Source organism: Archocentrus centrarchus, chromosome 9 (assembly GCF_007364275.1).
Source record: "Archocentrus centrarchus isolate MPI-CPG fArcCen1 chromosome 9, fArcCen1, whole genome shotgun sequence".
In the NCBI taxonomy this organism is placed as follows: Eukaryota; Metazoa; Chordata; class Actinopteri; order Cichliformes; family Cichlidae; genus Archocentrus; species Archocentrus centrarchus.
The window spans coordinates 24702064-24718217 of record NC_044354.1 but is presented as its reverse complement, the minus strand read 5'-3'; the positions used below and the strand labels follow the sequence as shown (position 1 = coordinate 24718217).

At 40.8% G+C, this 16154-nt stretch overlaps 1 protein-coding gene across 1 annotated transcript in view; it reads right to left on the bottom strand.

Moving 5' to 3' along the window:
- The window catches only part of arvcfb (ARVCF delta catenin family member b), a 138735-nt gene that overhangs the window by 65690 nt on the left and 56891 nt on the right, over nt 1-16154 (bottom strand). The window contains exon 5 of the mRNA XM_030737112.1: nt 8705-9210. Coding sequence (XP_030592972.1) covers nt 8705-9210 — 506 coding nt within the window. The remainder of the gene's footprint in view (nt 1-8704; nt 9211-16154) is intronic.

The following is a 16154-nucleotide window of genomic DNA, read 5'->3' as shown; positions in this document are numbered from 1 at the left end:
AATTATCATCTGTTTTTTGGCACCATTATGAAGTCACAGAGGAGTGTTAATATGACACTATGTGAGTGTGTACTGCATGAATATCAAGGTGCAGTGCACACACGCAGAATTTAGCACTGCACAGCAGGGTAGCATTTCCGTCTCATCTCCTCCATCTCTTTGGCTTTTTTTCCCCTTCATTCTTCTTTTTTCCCCCCCAACAGGGTCAGTTCTATCACTTTTCCCAAACAAACACATTCGAGCATCTGAGAGGAAATCTCAGCATCCAGGCATAAATCCAATTAAAAGACAAATGCGCACTTGTGGTGTGTGTGTGTACTTTGGTATGATGACAGCTAGCTAACATTAATGCCTGCCAGGCTGACAGCTTGATTACCGCCACTGTTGTATCATTAGCATCAGCTTTACTTGTAACAAGCAAAAATGCAACATGCAATCAACTCACAATGAGCAGCGTGAGCTTGAGAAAGGCAAAGAAAACTTCTCACTGTGTTGTTTGTGTCCTAACAGAAATAAGCTGTACTAATTCATGAGTTTTTTTCAATGTGCCACAGAAGAGGAAGATACAGAAAGCACATTAATAATCCACAGAAGAAATCTTGTTCATTTATTTCTATGGTTTTACATTCAGCTTTGTGTGTATTCCCCACTATAACATTAATGGTGCATAATGCCTCTAATTTCAGAGGTTTCTACATTGCAAAATAGATTCAATAGTCCATTTTCAACCACCACTCTCAGATGTTCACCGTCACCTTCATGGCTCCTGCTGAAACACTGCTCAGGCCGGCAGAATCAGTCAGCTCTGCACTGATCACATATGCCAGAGGGGAGGGAAAAGGCATGTCTTTGCTGTGGCTGTGATCCATCAAGTACGACAGGCATACAGCCCACTGACAGAATGTTATTTAAGATGACAGAGTGCTGTGGAAGTGACGGTCTCCATCCAGCATCCTGCCAGTGTTTCAGGCCAACAACTGTATCAAGTTTAGTCCATTTGCTGTCCTATGTCAGCTTGTCAGAGGTAGGCGTGTTAGGGATGTACCGCTGTCTTGCAGGCCTGAGGCAGAGACTGTGCAACTGTCACGTCAAAGGATCAGGTTATACTCATAAACACTCATCTGTGTGCTCGGGGTTATTTGATGTCATTAAGACATGAATTTAACAGGTAACATGAACAATATACGCTGCAACCAGACTTAATATCTTCACAGCTAAAAGTGAAGAATTGCACTTAGTTTGGATAGGAATGTCATCTGTCAAAAATGCACTCCTGAGCCAAGAGCTTCAGTTACTTGCTGTATGTACTTGCAGCATTACTGTATCGGTGCAGGATCCAGAGCCACTTTAGGTCTGCAGTCTGTTTACACTGATTTAAGCTAAACTGTCCAGGTGATCCAAACTCCTAAAGTGCTGCTGCTGCTGCTGCTAGGAGAAGCACAAGTTGTCGTTTTTTTGTCTAACTTCTCCCTGAATCGTTCACAAACAAAAATTTAAGCTGACTCTCATCTGTGTGTCTTAAGCAAAATCCAAAAAGTCTTACATTATAGGATTCAAGCAAAGAAAAAAGTATGACATAGGCACTGAGGTTACAATAGCTTTTTTACAGCCTTAGCCTAGATAGTGTGATTTTAACCCTACAGTATATGGGTGTGTCCTGTTTTCTCTCCTGCCTTAGGTGGCATTCTTTTTGTACGACTGACTCCACTCAGTGATTAGGCCAGAGAAAAGAGAGCTCTGGTGTCAGAGCCTTTGTGAGCTGTGTGTTGTGGCTGCTTTCTCCTGCTCAGTGGAGAGGAGGGTGATCAATGTTTATCTTTTTAACTTACCGTTTTGTTGTTTCCTTTCTTTTGAAGGATAAAGGAAATTAAAAAAAATAAATAACTTAACACAAATATTTAATCAGCCAATCACATGGCAACAATTCACTGCATTTAGGCATAAAATGTGGGAGAAAGCTGATTTAAATGACTTTGACTGTGGCATGTTTGTTGGTGCCAGATGGGCTGGGCTGAGTATTTCAGAAACTGCTGATCTGCTGGGATTTTCCCACACAACCATCTCTAGGATTTACAGAGAATGGTCTGAAAAAGAGGGAATATCCAGTGAGCGGCAGTTCTCTGGAAGAAAATGCCTTGTTGATGCCCGAGGTCAGAGGAGAATGGCCAGACTGCTTTGAGTTGATAAGAAAGCAACAGTAATCCAAATAACTCCTTGTTACAACCAAAATATGCAGAAGAGCATCTCTGAATGCAAAACCCATCAAACCTTGAAGCAGATGGGCTACAGCAGCAGAAGACAACATTGGGTGCCACTCCCATCAGCTAGGAACAGGAAACTGGGGCCACAATTCAAACTGACTATCCAAAATTAGACAACAGAAGGTTAAAAAATGTTGCCTGGTCTAATTAGTCTCAATCTCTGCTGTGACATTCAGATGGTGGGGTCAGAATTGGCACAGATAACTTGACAGCATGGATCCATCCTGCCTTGTATCAGTGGCTCCAGTTGTTGGTGGTGTAATGGCGTGGCCTCCACAGTCACCTGATCCCAATCCAATAGAGCACCCTTTGGGATGTGGTGGAATAGGAGATTCACATAATGGATGTGCAGCTGACAAATCTGCAGCTCTCATGTCAACATGGACCAAAATCTCTGAGGAATGTTTCCAGCACCTCGTTTAATCTGTGCCATGAAGAATGAAGGCAGCTATAAAGGCAAAAGTGTGCACTAGCACGGTATTGTTGACTGTTTGTCAACTGACTTCAAAAAGTATTGTGTTTGTAATGTTGTATGTTTTTGAAATTTCTGGAGTGTTATTCCTGATACTCATTCTCACTCATATTAAAGCAACAAATTCACTAAAACTAATGACACAAAAACTAATATTTTAAAAAAAAACAATTAAATTGAGTTGGATAAATGCCTACTCTAATAAATACTCTAAATAAAGCTTAGTATTACAAATATTAATTATTCATTCATGTAGCTGGAATAAATACTGTTAATTATTTCCATATGACTTGTAAGTGGAATACGAGGATAGTATATGTTTTACTGACATGACACAGATCACATTTTGAGTTAATTAAAGTGAAGCATAATTGAACTGCATGATGTCTCATAACTAACTTTGCCTCAGTATTCATTCATACTATTTTAATACACTCAACAGGGGTTAGCTGGACCATTGAGCTTTTGGTTGGTTGTTTTTTTATTTTATAGTGTCTTAACCCTTACAGTATAAAGTGGCTCGAGAAGATCAATGTTGTGATTTGGTAGGATATACTGTATATAAATTAAATCTTATTTAATTTAATAAACAGATACTTTAATTGGTTTTAATTATCTATGTTGTCTGCCTCTGTGTGTGTGCTTTTTTAAAACGGGAAAGAAATCTCTCACTTTGATGATCAGACCTTAACTTTTCTTTCTGGTTTATTATTAATGTTGTTTATCTGCTGAGAAAAGTTCTGGAGCAGTCTCGTTGAGTTGGTCCAGAAAATAAGTTTCTAATAAGCTGCATGTAATAAAATGAATATGCTAAATAGGCTGTAAAACACAGAGGAGTGTATATTCCTGTAGAACTCATTCAGCTATATATATATATATATATATATATATATATATATATATATATATATATATATATATATATATATATATAAAAAAAAAACCTCCAAAGGCAACTATGCTTCAGTTTGCATAAACAGGAAATGGTGTAAGGAAGAAAATCCTTGTTATCTAATATGCATGCAGCAACAATCTTTTACTGTGATTGAGTTTTCTCATAACTGTGTGATGACTTTGTTTCCTTTGTTTTAAATGCAATTCAGCCAAAAGGAAAGCTTAACATGCACATTATAATCTGCCTCTTCCATCATGTACTGCTGCAAACAGGCAGTTTTGATTAATCTTTTTTTTTTGTGAGTGCTTGATATAAACCAACAGGCTGTGAGCTAAGTATCAACCAAGTGCTGCCTCTTATTTACACCCTTTATTTTGCATCTCTCTGTCTCATTCTCTCTCTGTGATACCTGGATATGACGGCTGGCGGGACGAAGACTAGGACAGGGTACAGGACTGGAGCTGTGGCTGGGCTAATTAAATTTTCCAGGCACCACTGGCAGGCATGTTGCTCTTCAAGCACAGCTATTAACTTAGTTCTGCCCATTACCATTCTCCTCCTCTCCTTCTCCTCCTCACCTCTAATGCCATCCATCACACTCTCAGTGGTAAAGAAGGAGGGAGGTGCAGCTTAGAAAAAGGGAGAAAGAGAGAGGGCATGCAAGAGGCACGAAAAGAGAAAGAGAAGAAGGAGACCTCACAAAGTGGACTCATTCTCCCACAAATGTCCAAGGAATAAGAAAAATTTAAGCTCTCACACACACACACACACACACACACACACACACACACACACACACACACACACACACACACACACACACACACACACACACACACAATCTGCAGTGATTTACAGCAGCAAAACCCCAGCACAGAACAAAACAGTTAGCAGTAACAACAGACAGCATAAAAATGAGAAGCTTGAGTGGACGTGGGTTGCAAGGTGGTTTGCATATGCGAGGGCACTTGTGGGTGCCCCCTGCATAAGATTTTCTATTTTGCCATCAGCTGATGTGGGTTGGCATCAAGATGAGCTGAAACAATGCTGTCTGTCTGATCACATACTTACTGAAACCTTAATGGCTCAGTGCTTCACTAGTCATCTATGTTAACACTGATTATAATTAGACTAATGCAGAATTACATGAATATATTACATTTAGATACAGTGGTGAGAATATAACAAAAATGTATCTTTAATTCAGTTATATTTGTATTCTCAAGAGGAGCATAGAAAAAAAGCACACCCTGCTTTATCATCCTATTTGACTTCTTGTGATTAGAGGCATTTACAGTGATGACTGTCTTTCAGTGTTCTGTTTTGGAGGAAGTTTGAAGGTAGTGCTTCCTTTTTTGTCATTTATTCCCACCCAGTTTGTTTTAAAAAAAAAAGAAAGAAAAAAGAAAAAAAGAGCCAAATGCATTACCACTTCACCCTTGCGACTTGCTTGTATGACAGTATCCGTAGCTTTTTCACAGATTGTCCCTTTAAGAAAAACACAGGTGTCATTAATAACGATAACAGAGTCGCATCGAGTGCATCAGTGAGCCGTTCGAGCGAGTCTGCATGCTAAATATCAAAGTCCAAGAAGTGGGACACCTAAATGGGACGCAGCCATTACTAATTAATGTTATTAATGATAATAATTACTTCTCATGCTACAACGGGTCAAAATGACTGCTTTGAAAACAAATTAGAAAAGATTTAGTGGGAAGGCCGGATAAACTCATATAAAAAGCACTTTCTCACTGGCTTCATTTTTTTTTCTCCACTCCACTACTGGAAGTGTCAGTATTTTGGGTTTGTTAAAAACAACTGATAAAATTTGTGAGCAATGCAACGCAGTGACGCCCAGGCAATTATCAGGTGACTCTCTCAGTGCCACAGGTCATTTTGATGTCTTTCAGCTCACTGTTATGAATTGCTCCCTGTTAGCAGCAGCAGAAGGAGGTGGCTGGTTTCAGCCAAAGAAACTCTGACACAAACTCATTACACCAATCTGCTCAGCACCCAGCAGCAGACAAAGCACCTGGGTGTTGAACAGAAGCAGCACTTAACAACAGAACTAGAAGGAGAGTGAATATTACACTCGTATTTTACAAAAGCAGAACTCAGAATGAACGTCAATTTGCTCTGTGTCTATCGTTGCGTGTTGAACATCATTTTTAATTCAATCTGGTCAAACTGGTTGCGGCAACATTATTATAGCTATCAACTTTCTGATCTCTTGCGGCTGATCAGAAATCACCTTTGTAAGGTTTAAGTTCGAATTGCAGATCTCAAATCTCACAACTGCATACAGTTTCAGAAATGTTTTCTGCATTTTAAGCCAAAGCATTCGTGAGACAACACTGAAAATTTATTGACAAGAGCACAAAAGCCTGGCAGAGACAAACACATGTCTAGACATTATCTCTCCTCTAGCTTAAAAATCCCTGCCAATGTGCCCATATGCATTTTTTCATCCACACAACAAAGGCGTGGAAGCAGGCACCTGCTTGAATGTCAGTCCACAAAATCCAGACATCTCCTGCAGGACATACGAGAGAGAAATCCGCTTAATAATCTACATTTCCAGGGTGGGAATTGCTGGAGGGCACAAACAGCCCTGAGCCTACCAGGAGGGAAAACAGAATTACTCTGAACGAACACAAAGCTCTAAAAATATGAACGACTGCACTGTCTGCCCGTCTTGTGTGTTGGAAAAAGAAACTGCCTGGTTCCTTCCACGTCACCCATTCCCCTTGTAGAAAACAGACCTCTCTGTGGTTTCTGAGGGACTACACAAACTCCAACAGCAAACTCTTAAACACATGGACTAAGAAAAGGGCCTGTATTTAAATCCCCCAATTATATTTAATTGCCGAAAAACATGGCCAATTCCAGCCACACCGGCTGAGCCTGTAAGCTGAGCTTGCATTGTGACTGGCCTGTTTTCACTGGGGACGGAGCACTGGCAATGGCAACCGAGAGCTAGGGAGGAAACGGTGAGAGGGGTAAAATGAACGAGAGTATACACAATGAATGAAAGAGAAAAACATTTGATCAAGCGAGAGAGGGTTGGATAATAATTGGGAGGAGGGGGGAGAAAACTGCCTTCGTTCTGCCTTCCTTGTCTTGTGGTGCAAGGTTATTTTTAGCTACAAAGGGGAGCAACAAGGTGCTGTAAAGGCAATCATTTCTGCTGCAGCACAGCCATCGCTCACTGCAACATCTCTGTCACGGCAGAACACACACACTTATGCATGAGTGGGGTTTTTAAGGACCTGTAACACTCCAAGAACCTCCAGACTAAAGCTGTCGATAGCCAATTTATAACCAATATTCATCCATTAAGGCTGCATTCTCACAGCACAACACCCGGCTAACCATCAAATCATATTTGACAAAAAATTTCCTCCCCTAATTTACCACCTAAAAAGCAGCCCCTTTCATTTTATGAGCTAATGCGTATACTGTATTTCACAAAGGTCAAGTTTCTCACTTTAAAATGCTCCTCAGTTTTCACGCAGAAAACAAAAAGCTCCTTCTCAGATGCCAAATGTGTGAATACCAGCAAAAGTGTGTCAGGTCAAGCCAGTTGTGTTAGGGATTAACTGAGCACACATACACCCAAGTGTTTTCCCCCCTCCCAATGACATTTACCAGGTCAAGGAGAAGAAATCCTATCCCAGCATCTGAATCAATAGCACCTCTTAAAGGAATTAAAAACATACAGTATTTCATTACCCAATGCAGCTAATAGCTTTTATGAGATCAATGTTTATATGTTTTCCTATAGATAATCCTTCCACTTTCTATCTGTCTCTGAAGTACTGTGTAGTGAGGTTAAAGTAATCAAATATCAAAATGTTTGTTCTATATTACAATTCAGCTGTGATATTTGTGATCCTTCACTGAAAGAAAATGCCTCTAAGACTGACTCATTTGCTTATTAACGTATGTTGCGTTCAGTAAGTGGTAAGAAGATCCATACCCATGACAATATACTGCATGCATGTCTTTAGAGCTAAAGGAATAACTAATTACAGCTGTAATTGCTTTGTTTAGATCGTCAATGGCATACAGGGAGTTCTGCAATTCTGTGCTAATTAGGTAGGTATGTTGGGAACAAACATATTGCAAAATGTTAAGATGATTTATAGATATGAATAATGCTAAATAGCAACGTGTGTCAGCAGTTAAAGGCTTGCTTCTTAATATAGCGTGACTCACAGCCCTGCATTATTATGCAGAGAGGACGATTATGGCAGACTCATTTAACAAAACGGTTATTTTACTTTAACAAAGAAGTTGCTCATCTACCACTTTTTAAAAAAAAAAAACCTGTCTTTGATCGGGAAGTGAAACTCAAGATTTAGAGTGTGGAAAATCGGAGGTCCTGGAGAAAACCCACACAAAGAGAAGCGCAAAGAAAACACGCAAACTCCACACAGGGCCAAACCAATGACCCTCTTGCTGTCCAGCGATTTTAACCACTGAGCCACTGTGCAGCTCCTTTGACTTGTCAGTTTGTGTTACTGTGTGAGTTTACAGTTAGTTGGGATCCCAGCTATGCCAAAACATCAAACTCACACAATAAGAATAAACAAACTAACCAATGGTAGCAGTAACCCAGTAACTCCTTTGTCCTTTGATGCAAAATTACTGGGAGAAATGTTAAATATAGCATACTACAAATATACATATAAACTAATACTAACCTATCAGGTGGCTAAAATGCTTAGCTTCTGTGCCAGTACTCCTATTTACTCCTCCATACTGGGCGCATGCTGACAATGTGTATTATAGGCAGTACACTGACTGTGGATAAATAGTTCATACAACTCAACCCAAAAAAATTAAAGTTAACCTTTTAATTTGAAAACCTAAGGAATTACTCAACAAGATACAGCACGTAGGTTGTCAGAGCTAGGCTAACTTTCATACCTACTTTCTTAATGCCAACCAAAGCTAAAGATCTGCTTGATGTATCATTTTATTTATAAGAGGCCCGTCAAACTTCAAGTAAAACAGCAAATGCATGTCCAAAAAGTCCAAATTATTCATTCAAGGTGGAAAAGCATATCTTACCAGTGATGAGTTCTCGTACTTCCATGTCGTTGGTCTTCCTCAGAAGGCGGATAAGGGCTGGGATGCCGTCACAGTTCTTGATGGCCACCTTGTTGTCATTGTCCTTGCCATAGGAGATGTTGCGCAGGGCACCACAAGCCTTGCGGTGGACTTCAGACTTGGGGTGATCCAGAAGACCCACCAGAACAGGAATTCCCTTCAGCTGACGCACGTCTTTCTTAATCTTGTCATTTTCGTAGCACAAGTGCTGCAGGTAGGCAGCGGCGTTGGATTTGACTGGGTCGATCGGGTGGCCAAGCATGGCAATGACTTCAGGGAGATCTGGGTCACGCCAGCGTGGGTCCTTGCGGATGCTGTCAATGGAAGGTGAGCGTCGGCCACCCATGCGGTCTAGACTGGCCATGCTACCCCTCTCTGGCTGAGCCAGTGGTGCTGAATACATGCCATGGATGTAAGGGTGGCGTTCATCGATCAGCTCTGCCTCAATGGGGTCATCTGGGTACCCTCTGGAAGAAGAGAGGACAGGACAGTTAGGACAAGGAAGATGGACGAGGTAAATGGTGGGTGACTCAGACAGATTTGTCTGAGAGAAGAATTAGGCAGCCAGGGGAAATACTCAGAGAAGCCAACTGAGGTGAGAGCTGCTGACTAATGAGGGGAAAAGGGAAAGCAAAGGACAGGGTGAGTAAGAGGTGAAAAGAAGCGAGAGATGGAGGAGGAAAGGGACAGACAGAGAAGGAAACATGGAATGATCTGTGGTTTCTGATTTTACCAGATTTGTCAGAGGGATTGTAATGGCAATTCTTTGCAATAAAAGAGATACGGTACGTAACACTCGTATTATTCCTCCCTGCCAGGTGGCAGCAACAAAGATGTCAGATTTCAAGAAACGTAAAGTCTTAGAAAGAGTGATTGAGAGACAGGAAAAGATTGCTGAAAGAAAAGACGGGCACTTCACAAAGAAACAGAGACAAGGCAATACCAAAGAAAAGCCTTTGAAGGATAGCCTTGTGAAGCTCCCCCCCCATGGAAGTCACCACATAGAGGAGAGAAAGGATTTGATGTCTTTCCCCCCCAGGGAACAGAGAGAGCTTGGCTGTCCCCTCAGGGAGGACTATGAGCTCCTATTATACCTCCAGGGTTCCCTTTGCTCACTGTGCCAACTTTAGCATACAGTTGCTGAAATGTTAATGTCCATCACTCTGGGACGCTTCTACTAGCGTTACACTTATTAGCAGTACTACCATTATGCCTAAGGACTTAAACCATATTGAGCTTTACTAATTTTTCTTTGACAGAAATGAGTGGCAGAGAAAGAACAGAGCTCAGAGTGTCCGCAGGGGGCGACTTCCTTTAATGATCTCTTGTTTCCCAAACCTCTCAGAGCCTGTTTGCTACAGCTCTTTACTCCAAAGACAGCCTCATCAATTTGAAACATGGGTGAAAATATCGGCACTCAATTCCAGTGACAGATCATTGTTGGTAGAGCGCAGGCTACTTATTTTTTTCTTTAATCATAGGAAAGATTTTTCCAGTTGCAGGGCTCAAGCGCAGCATGTTACCGGAGTCAAATTTAACACTGGCAGAAAAGCTAAAAGGAACATTTCTGAAGCTTGTTTCACCAACATGTCCTCTTTGTCTATAAGGAGAATATTTGGGGGGTAAAAATTAGGGCAGTGTACTTATGCACAGCCATTATTATACTCCTACATACTCCACAGCTTGAAACATCTTAAGCTCATTACACACTCTCCTCTTATATATGGTGGTTAGTAGTGTGACAAAATGCTGGTCAGTGGTAAGCAGCAAATTCCTGACTGAGCTCCAGCTGTAATTTTTTTTTTGTTAATTATGCTTTTAAAGTTCTTAGCATACATAAACCTTTAAGGTTTATTGTTTTTATGAACAAATCTTATCAATCTGCCTGCACGGGCTAGAGGTGCAGCAGCTGCTGAGTGAAATCACAACACCGCATGTGAGGCAGGGAGAATTATATTGCCACATAAGATTCAGTGAAGTAGTAGTTCACATTCTGCATAAAAAAAGGAAATGAAGACTTCTAACGTTATAGTGCTTAATGAAATGAAAGCTTTCTACTTCTTTCCTTCTTCACGTTGCAATGCAGTCTGGGTAGTGACGTCAAGCGCCTTGGCCCCAGTTTTAACACTCTACAGCCAGATGAACATGTTTTCTGTTCAAACCTTGAAATTTAAGCCTGAGCTGGCTCGCTTTCAGAAGGAGCAACTGCTGTAGTGAATGGTTTGCTGCCTAGCAGGAGAAATATCTTTGACATTTCATAAAGCGATTTTCATTCACTATCCGAGATTTCTTGTGGAAGAAAAATATAGACATGACATTTGGTTTTAGTCATTGCTTACAATGAGCAGCGTTTGTAAGCTCTTTTAGTTGACTAAATGTATCAAATGCAACAGGAGAAAAGTGCCAAAACAAGCATCTTCCCGCTCTTTTCTCCTCTTATTGAGAGAAAAGCTGTGAAGATGTAAGTCACTTCTTTTGTTTCCTTTCCACTGTTTATTACAACCAAATTCTGGATGGTTTGTATGGTGTGGGTTGTTTAAAACAGCACCTTTTGAAGCGATAGCTGTGGAGTGCAATAAATTGAATCAGGATTTCACGGATGTGGAGTGTGTTAAGCATGCAAAATAATGGTGGCCTTCGCAGGGCAAAATATGTATAGAACAGGGCATTTAAAGCGTATTAAGGCCGGCAAGTTTATATAGTTGGAGTTCCTTTTAAGTCCTGCGTACTTTTTAACAGTAGCAAGCAATTATTCATATCCATGTGTTGTGGAAAGCCCTCCACAAAATAATGAGAGCTGGAGGGTAAACAGCGCAACGTAAATGCTCACACACCTAAATCAGGCAGCTCTTGGTTTCCAAGTTCAGCACAGTGGAACAAAAAGCAAAGTCCATGACATTACATGAAATCCATTTTGTTAATTTGTGCAAAACTTTAAAAACTGAGCTCTGCACAATGTTTATCTTACAACTTTTTTTTGTGTGTGTCCTTTGCCAGATAAAGGACTTGGATATTTAGAGAGACAGGCTGATAAACTACATAAGCGTGGAAGTTGGATAATCGATAGAAGCTGGTTAAAAGTTAGCTGGAGCGGTCGTGCTAAGTAGCCATCTTCTCCGCAGGACACGCGTTCTCCCTCCTTTGTTGAGTTGTCTTTTACACAACTGGCATTTTGGCTTTTATGGTACAACTTTCCTGCCAGGAAAATCGATATGAAATGCCTAACTATTGTAACAAGATATTAAATCTCCTATTCAGGTGGATGGAAGAAGGATTAATTTAGACGGAGTAAGACAACAACGCTGTCAAGTACAGTCCTGCGGCTAAACGCTGCAAGTTAACTAAATTGAAAGAGCCGTGGTGCTGAGTGGCTGTGGCTTGAAGGCATATGTCAAGTCACAACAAAGCTGAAATAGAAAGGGCATCTGGTGTATTCTCTGTGTTTAAGATTCTTTTAAAAGTTGTTTTTTTTTGTTTTTTCCCCCTAATCTTTATGGAACACGTTGGCGAGCCACAAATCTCAATAGCAGCCTGTAACCACAGGATGGAAGGAGGGGCCAATCAAGAGCTCAGGAGCCTGATTACAGCACATCATTTGGACAACAACTGCCGCACTGAGGTTTGGCAAAAAACAAAACAAAACATGGAGCTGCCTGACACACTACAAGGAAAAGGAGGGAAAATTTAAGTACATGTGCACGTGCTGGTGGTTTACTGAATGCTTCCATGTGTACACCAAGAACCAAACGCATACAACTGCATTCAGAGATCTCATTTGCTGTTGAGTATTTGGCATGACAAGGCAAGGGAAGGCAGAAATAACCCGTGCTAAAGAAGGGAAGTTCACAATCTCAGCATCAGCGCCACTGCATAAACCTGCAATATATCTTGTCACACACGGTATCTCCTTTTTCTCTCCAGCTTTCCCCTCATTATCTGTCGCACTGTGTTTCTCATGCACTTTCTTTAACCTGCACTTCAATACACAGATAAGATGTACAGTTGTGCAGATCGCGCCTCATTTAGATCTGGGCCAATGCGGCAGGGCCTTTGGTGAAGCGGGCGTCTTGAGGCTGAGTGATGGGAATGTCAGGATTTGCATTTAAATTGGCGCCATTGTGTGTACAGGGGAGGGTGTATTCATAGGATGTGAAAGGGCTCTCTGCAGCCAGACATGATGCTCCAAGCATGATTACAGAAGATCACTCTCCTCATGTTAATCGAGCTGGTAAATGTCCAGGCTATTTGTTTCATATACGACTGCGTGGGTGCGCTTGTTTTGTTTTACGGCACAAAGCATAGAAAAAAAGATAAACAGATACAATAGATATGAGATGTATGCATCTCTGCAAAGTTTGGCATTCATCTATTTATCTGAACTCTGTCACATCTTCACTATATTTCCATTCCTTCATCTTTTGTCAATTACTTTCATCATATTTCAGTCACGGCCATGAGTGAACCTCCTCTTCTGCACACCCATAAAAAAGAGAAGACTATAAAAGATTACAGGCTTAGAAGATGTTTGCGTTTCATATGTACAAACACTGTTTCGGCATTTATGAGATTTTCACCGAATGTCCCCTGTTGAGAATGTTGCTCATTTTGAATTAATATTGTTTTATTGCACACAAAAGTCACTGTGGGTGTGAGAAGTGAAAGGAACAGAAAGCTGGAGTCCTTCCATCTAGCCACTTTTTAATTACTGTGATTTTCTGATGGATTTTTCCTTCATACCACCATGATTAATTTTTTTTTTTTTTTAAGTGAAACTGTTTCTTTGACAGAATGGAAGCATAGCAACCGTGTTTACAAAAAAAAGTTGGGAATAAAAGAAGAATTTTTTCGCTTTGAAAAGAGCCCACCAGAGAGGAGTTGAAGATGGTGATGGGCACACTAAGGGCAGAATTGCATTAATAACTGTGCTCAGGAAAACCATAATCAGTCAAGACAGCTCAAGGCTATATTCATAAACACAAAATCCAGTAAAATATCTCCGCCTGCTATCGGTCCGAGATCTTTTGTGATGGACAGAGCAACATTTAAAACTGTCCTGCGGTCTGAGAACTCAGAGAGGAGAGGGAGCAGCAGCGCATGGGTGTCAGTGCAAGCTTCAAAAGCATGCTGCTTGCTTTCGGCAGTAGACAGTGCAAATAGACAGGGAAGCCTGCACATCTGTGAAGGCCCAGTGAATGCTTAACAATACAAGCAGGTTTCACAGCAGGTCTTGCAGTCCAAGTTTTTCACCCTTTAAAAATACTGTAGAGAGACACACTGATGATGAGCAGGTGAAATCAGGCAAGAACAGGAAGCATTTTGCTTTTGAAACTACAACTGGTCTCCTCATTTCAAGTGTTATTGAGGTGATGCAACACAGTTGTAATTTTTTTTTTTCAAAAGGAGCATAAATAAAATAGAAAAATGACTCTTTTGGAAGTGTGGTTGTATTTGAATGCCTCCTGGCAGGCTCGAGGAGAAGGGAGAAAAGCTACCACACTCTTCAATTAAGCAGTTACTAAATGTGTCTGCGTGTATTTACATGTCTGTGTGTGGGAAGTGACCCCTGAACACAGGTGGGCAGGTGAAGCAGATTGGACCACCTAAGGAGAGATGAGCCATTAGAGATTGGTTTAAAGAAGCCTCGGTAGCCTGGCAGAGTTCAAAAGCAGCTATTAATCAACCTGGCATGAAGACACCCACACCTACAGAAAGGTGCTCATGGACACACACACAGTGTGTCACACACACATTAAGGATGTGCTAGGCTTGGTGCGCAAGGGAGTAAGACGCACTAAGATCCAGACAGTGTGGGGGATGGGGAGAGGAAGAGAGAGCAACATGTAGCTTATCGACAAAGCCTGAGCAGAGATAGAGCAGAGATGCCATTCTCTCCCTAATTATTCTCAATCCAATTCTCAAATCACGTGTTACTAAAAGCATAATGATGCATTTTGCAGTTTCAGAGAACTTTAAAATAAAAAACTGAAACATGATAGAGACAAAAAAAATTACAAAAGAAAGATATGAAAGTAAAAACTGCCCAGATGCACCAAAAAAAATATCAGATGAAGCTCCATCAGGCATTTCTAATTCTACACATCAGTCTACACAGAAGCTACAATTACCTACCAACTGCTGCCATCCAATTACTCTGTAGAATTAAACTAGACAGTTTTCATTTCAACATGCACGTGCAGACTGTAAAGGAATTTATTTAAAGGTATTAAGTGTGTTTATGGTTGGCCAGTAAAGCTGCTGTACAGTTACTTTAAATATGGATAAATAAAGTTATCAACTGTATGTTGATGTTTGAGTTAAAGCTGATATTCAAAGTTAAGTTCTTCATCAGGACCCTGAAATACTAACAGCTTTATGATATCTTATATCTGATGTTCACCAGGATTACTGAAAGGATGCTTGACTATATTACTGACAGACGACAACGGGAGGAACTGAGTGTTTAAAAAGAGAAACAACAAATGCAGATGTTGCCACGCAAAGAAATACGAGATGTGATCCATCAGTTAAGATCGTGTCATACTCTGGCTCACCTTTTTGGCTCAGTGACTCAAGTGAAAGTCTGGATTTTGATCTCTGCATTTGCTATATATCTGTACTTGATGGATATGATAATGCTAAACTTTCAAAATGAAGCACATCCAGAGAAGCCCAAAAAGACATCATTATTCCCATCCACAAGCTAACACTCAGTGGACTCCAGAGGTGACGAAATGAGTGCTCGACACCAATGCATAAAGAAGCTTTATTACAAAACATCTTCATTTCTGCCTGTGCATAATTGAGGGCTTGCAATGTAATGATAAGCTGCTATTAAAGTGCTTAAATTCCCAGATTTATTACAGCACGCTGGGTTCGCCAATCCTTTCTTGGAAGAATATTAATTGTCTTGTGAGTGCTCAGGAGAGACTGGGCATTCCGAGTGAGCTGACTGCCACTGTTAGGGGAAGGGAAAAGCCTGTAGGGCGCTGCTGTTTTGATGTGAGTGCAGGAGAAACTAAGCAAAAAAAAAAGAAAAAAACATTATTTTTAAAAAAATTTTTTAATATATTTCATTCGGCAATTAGCCAGATAGCAGTCACTCAAGAGCTCCTCCTAATGTGTGTGTTTGTGTTTGGGCATTCACATGAGCAGCTGTCAGTGTGAATGTCTGAAGGGGTGTATGTGGCTGTTAGGGCTGTGTTGTGACACATGTAAGGCAGGCTACAAATTGCCTGTCAGAGAAAGCGCCTCTCACAAGGCGGATGGGGGAGTGACTCATTTTCTGAAGATGTGGATTTTTATTGAGTAAGTGAGTGGGTGTGTGTGTGTGTGTGTGTGAGAGAGAGAGACACACAGAGATACTATGTGTGTAAGTGTTAGAGCCAAGTCAAAAGTGTGTAAAGACAGATAT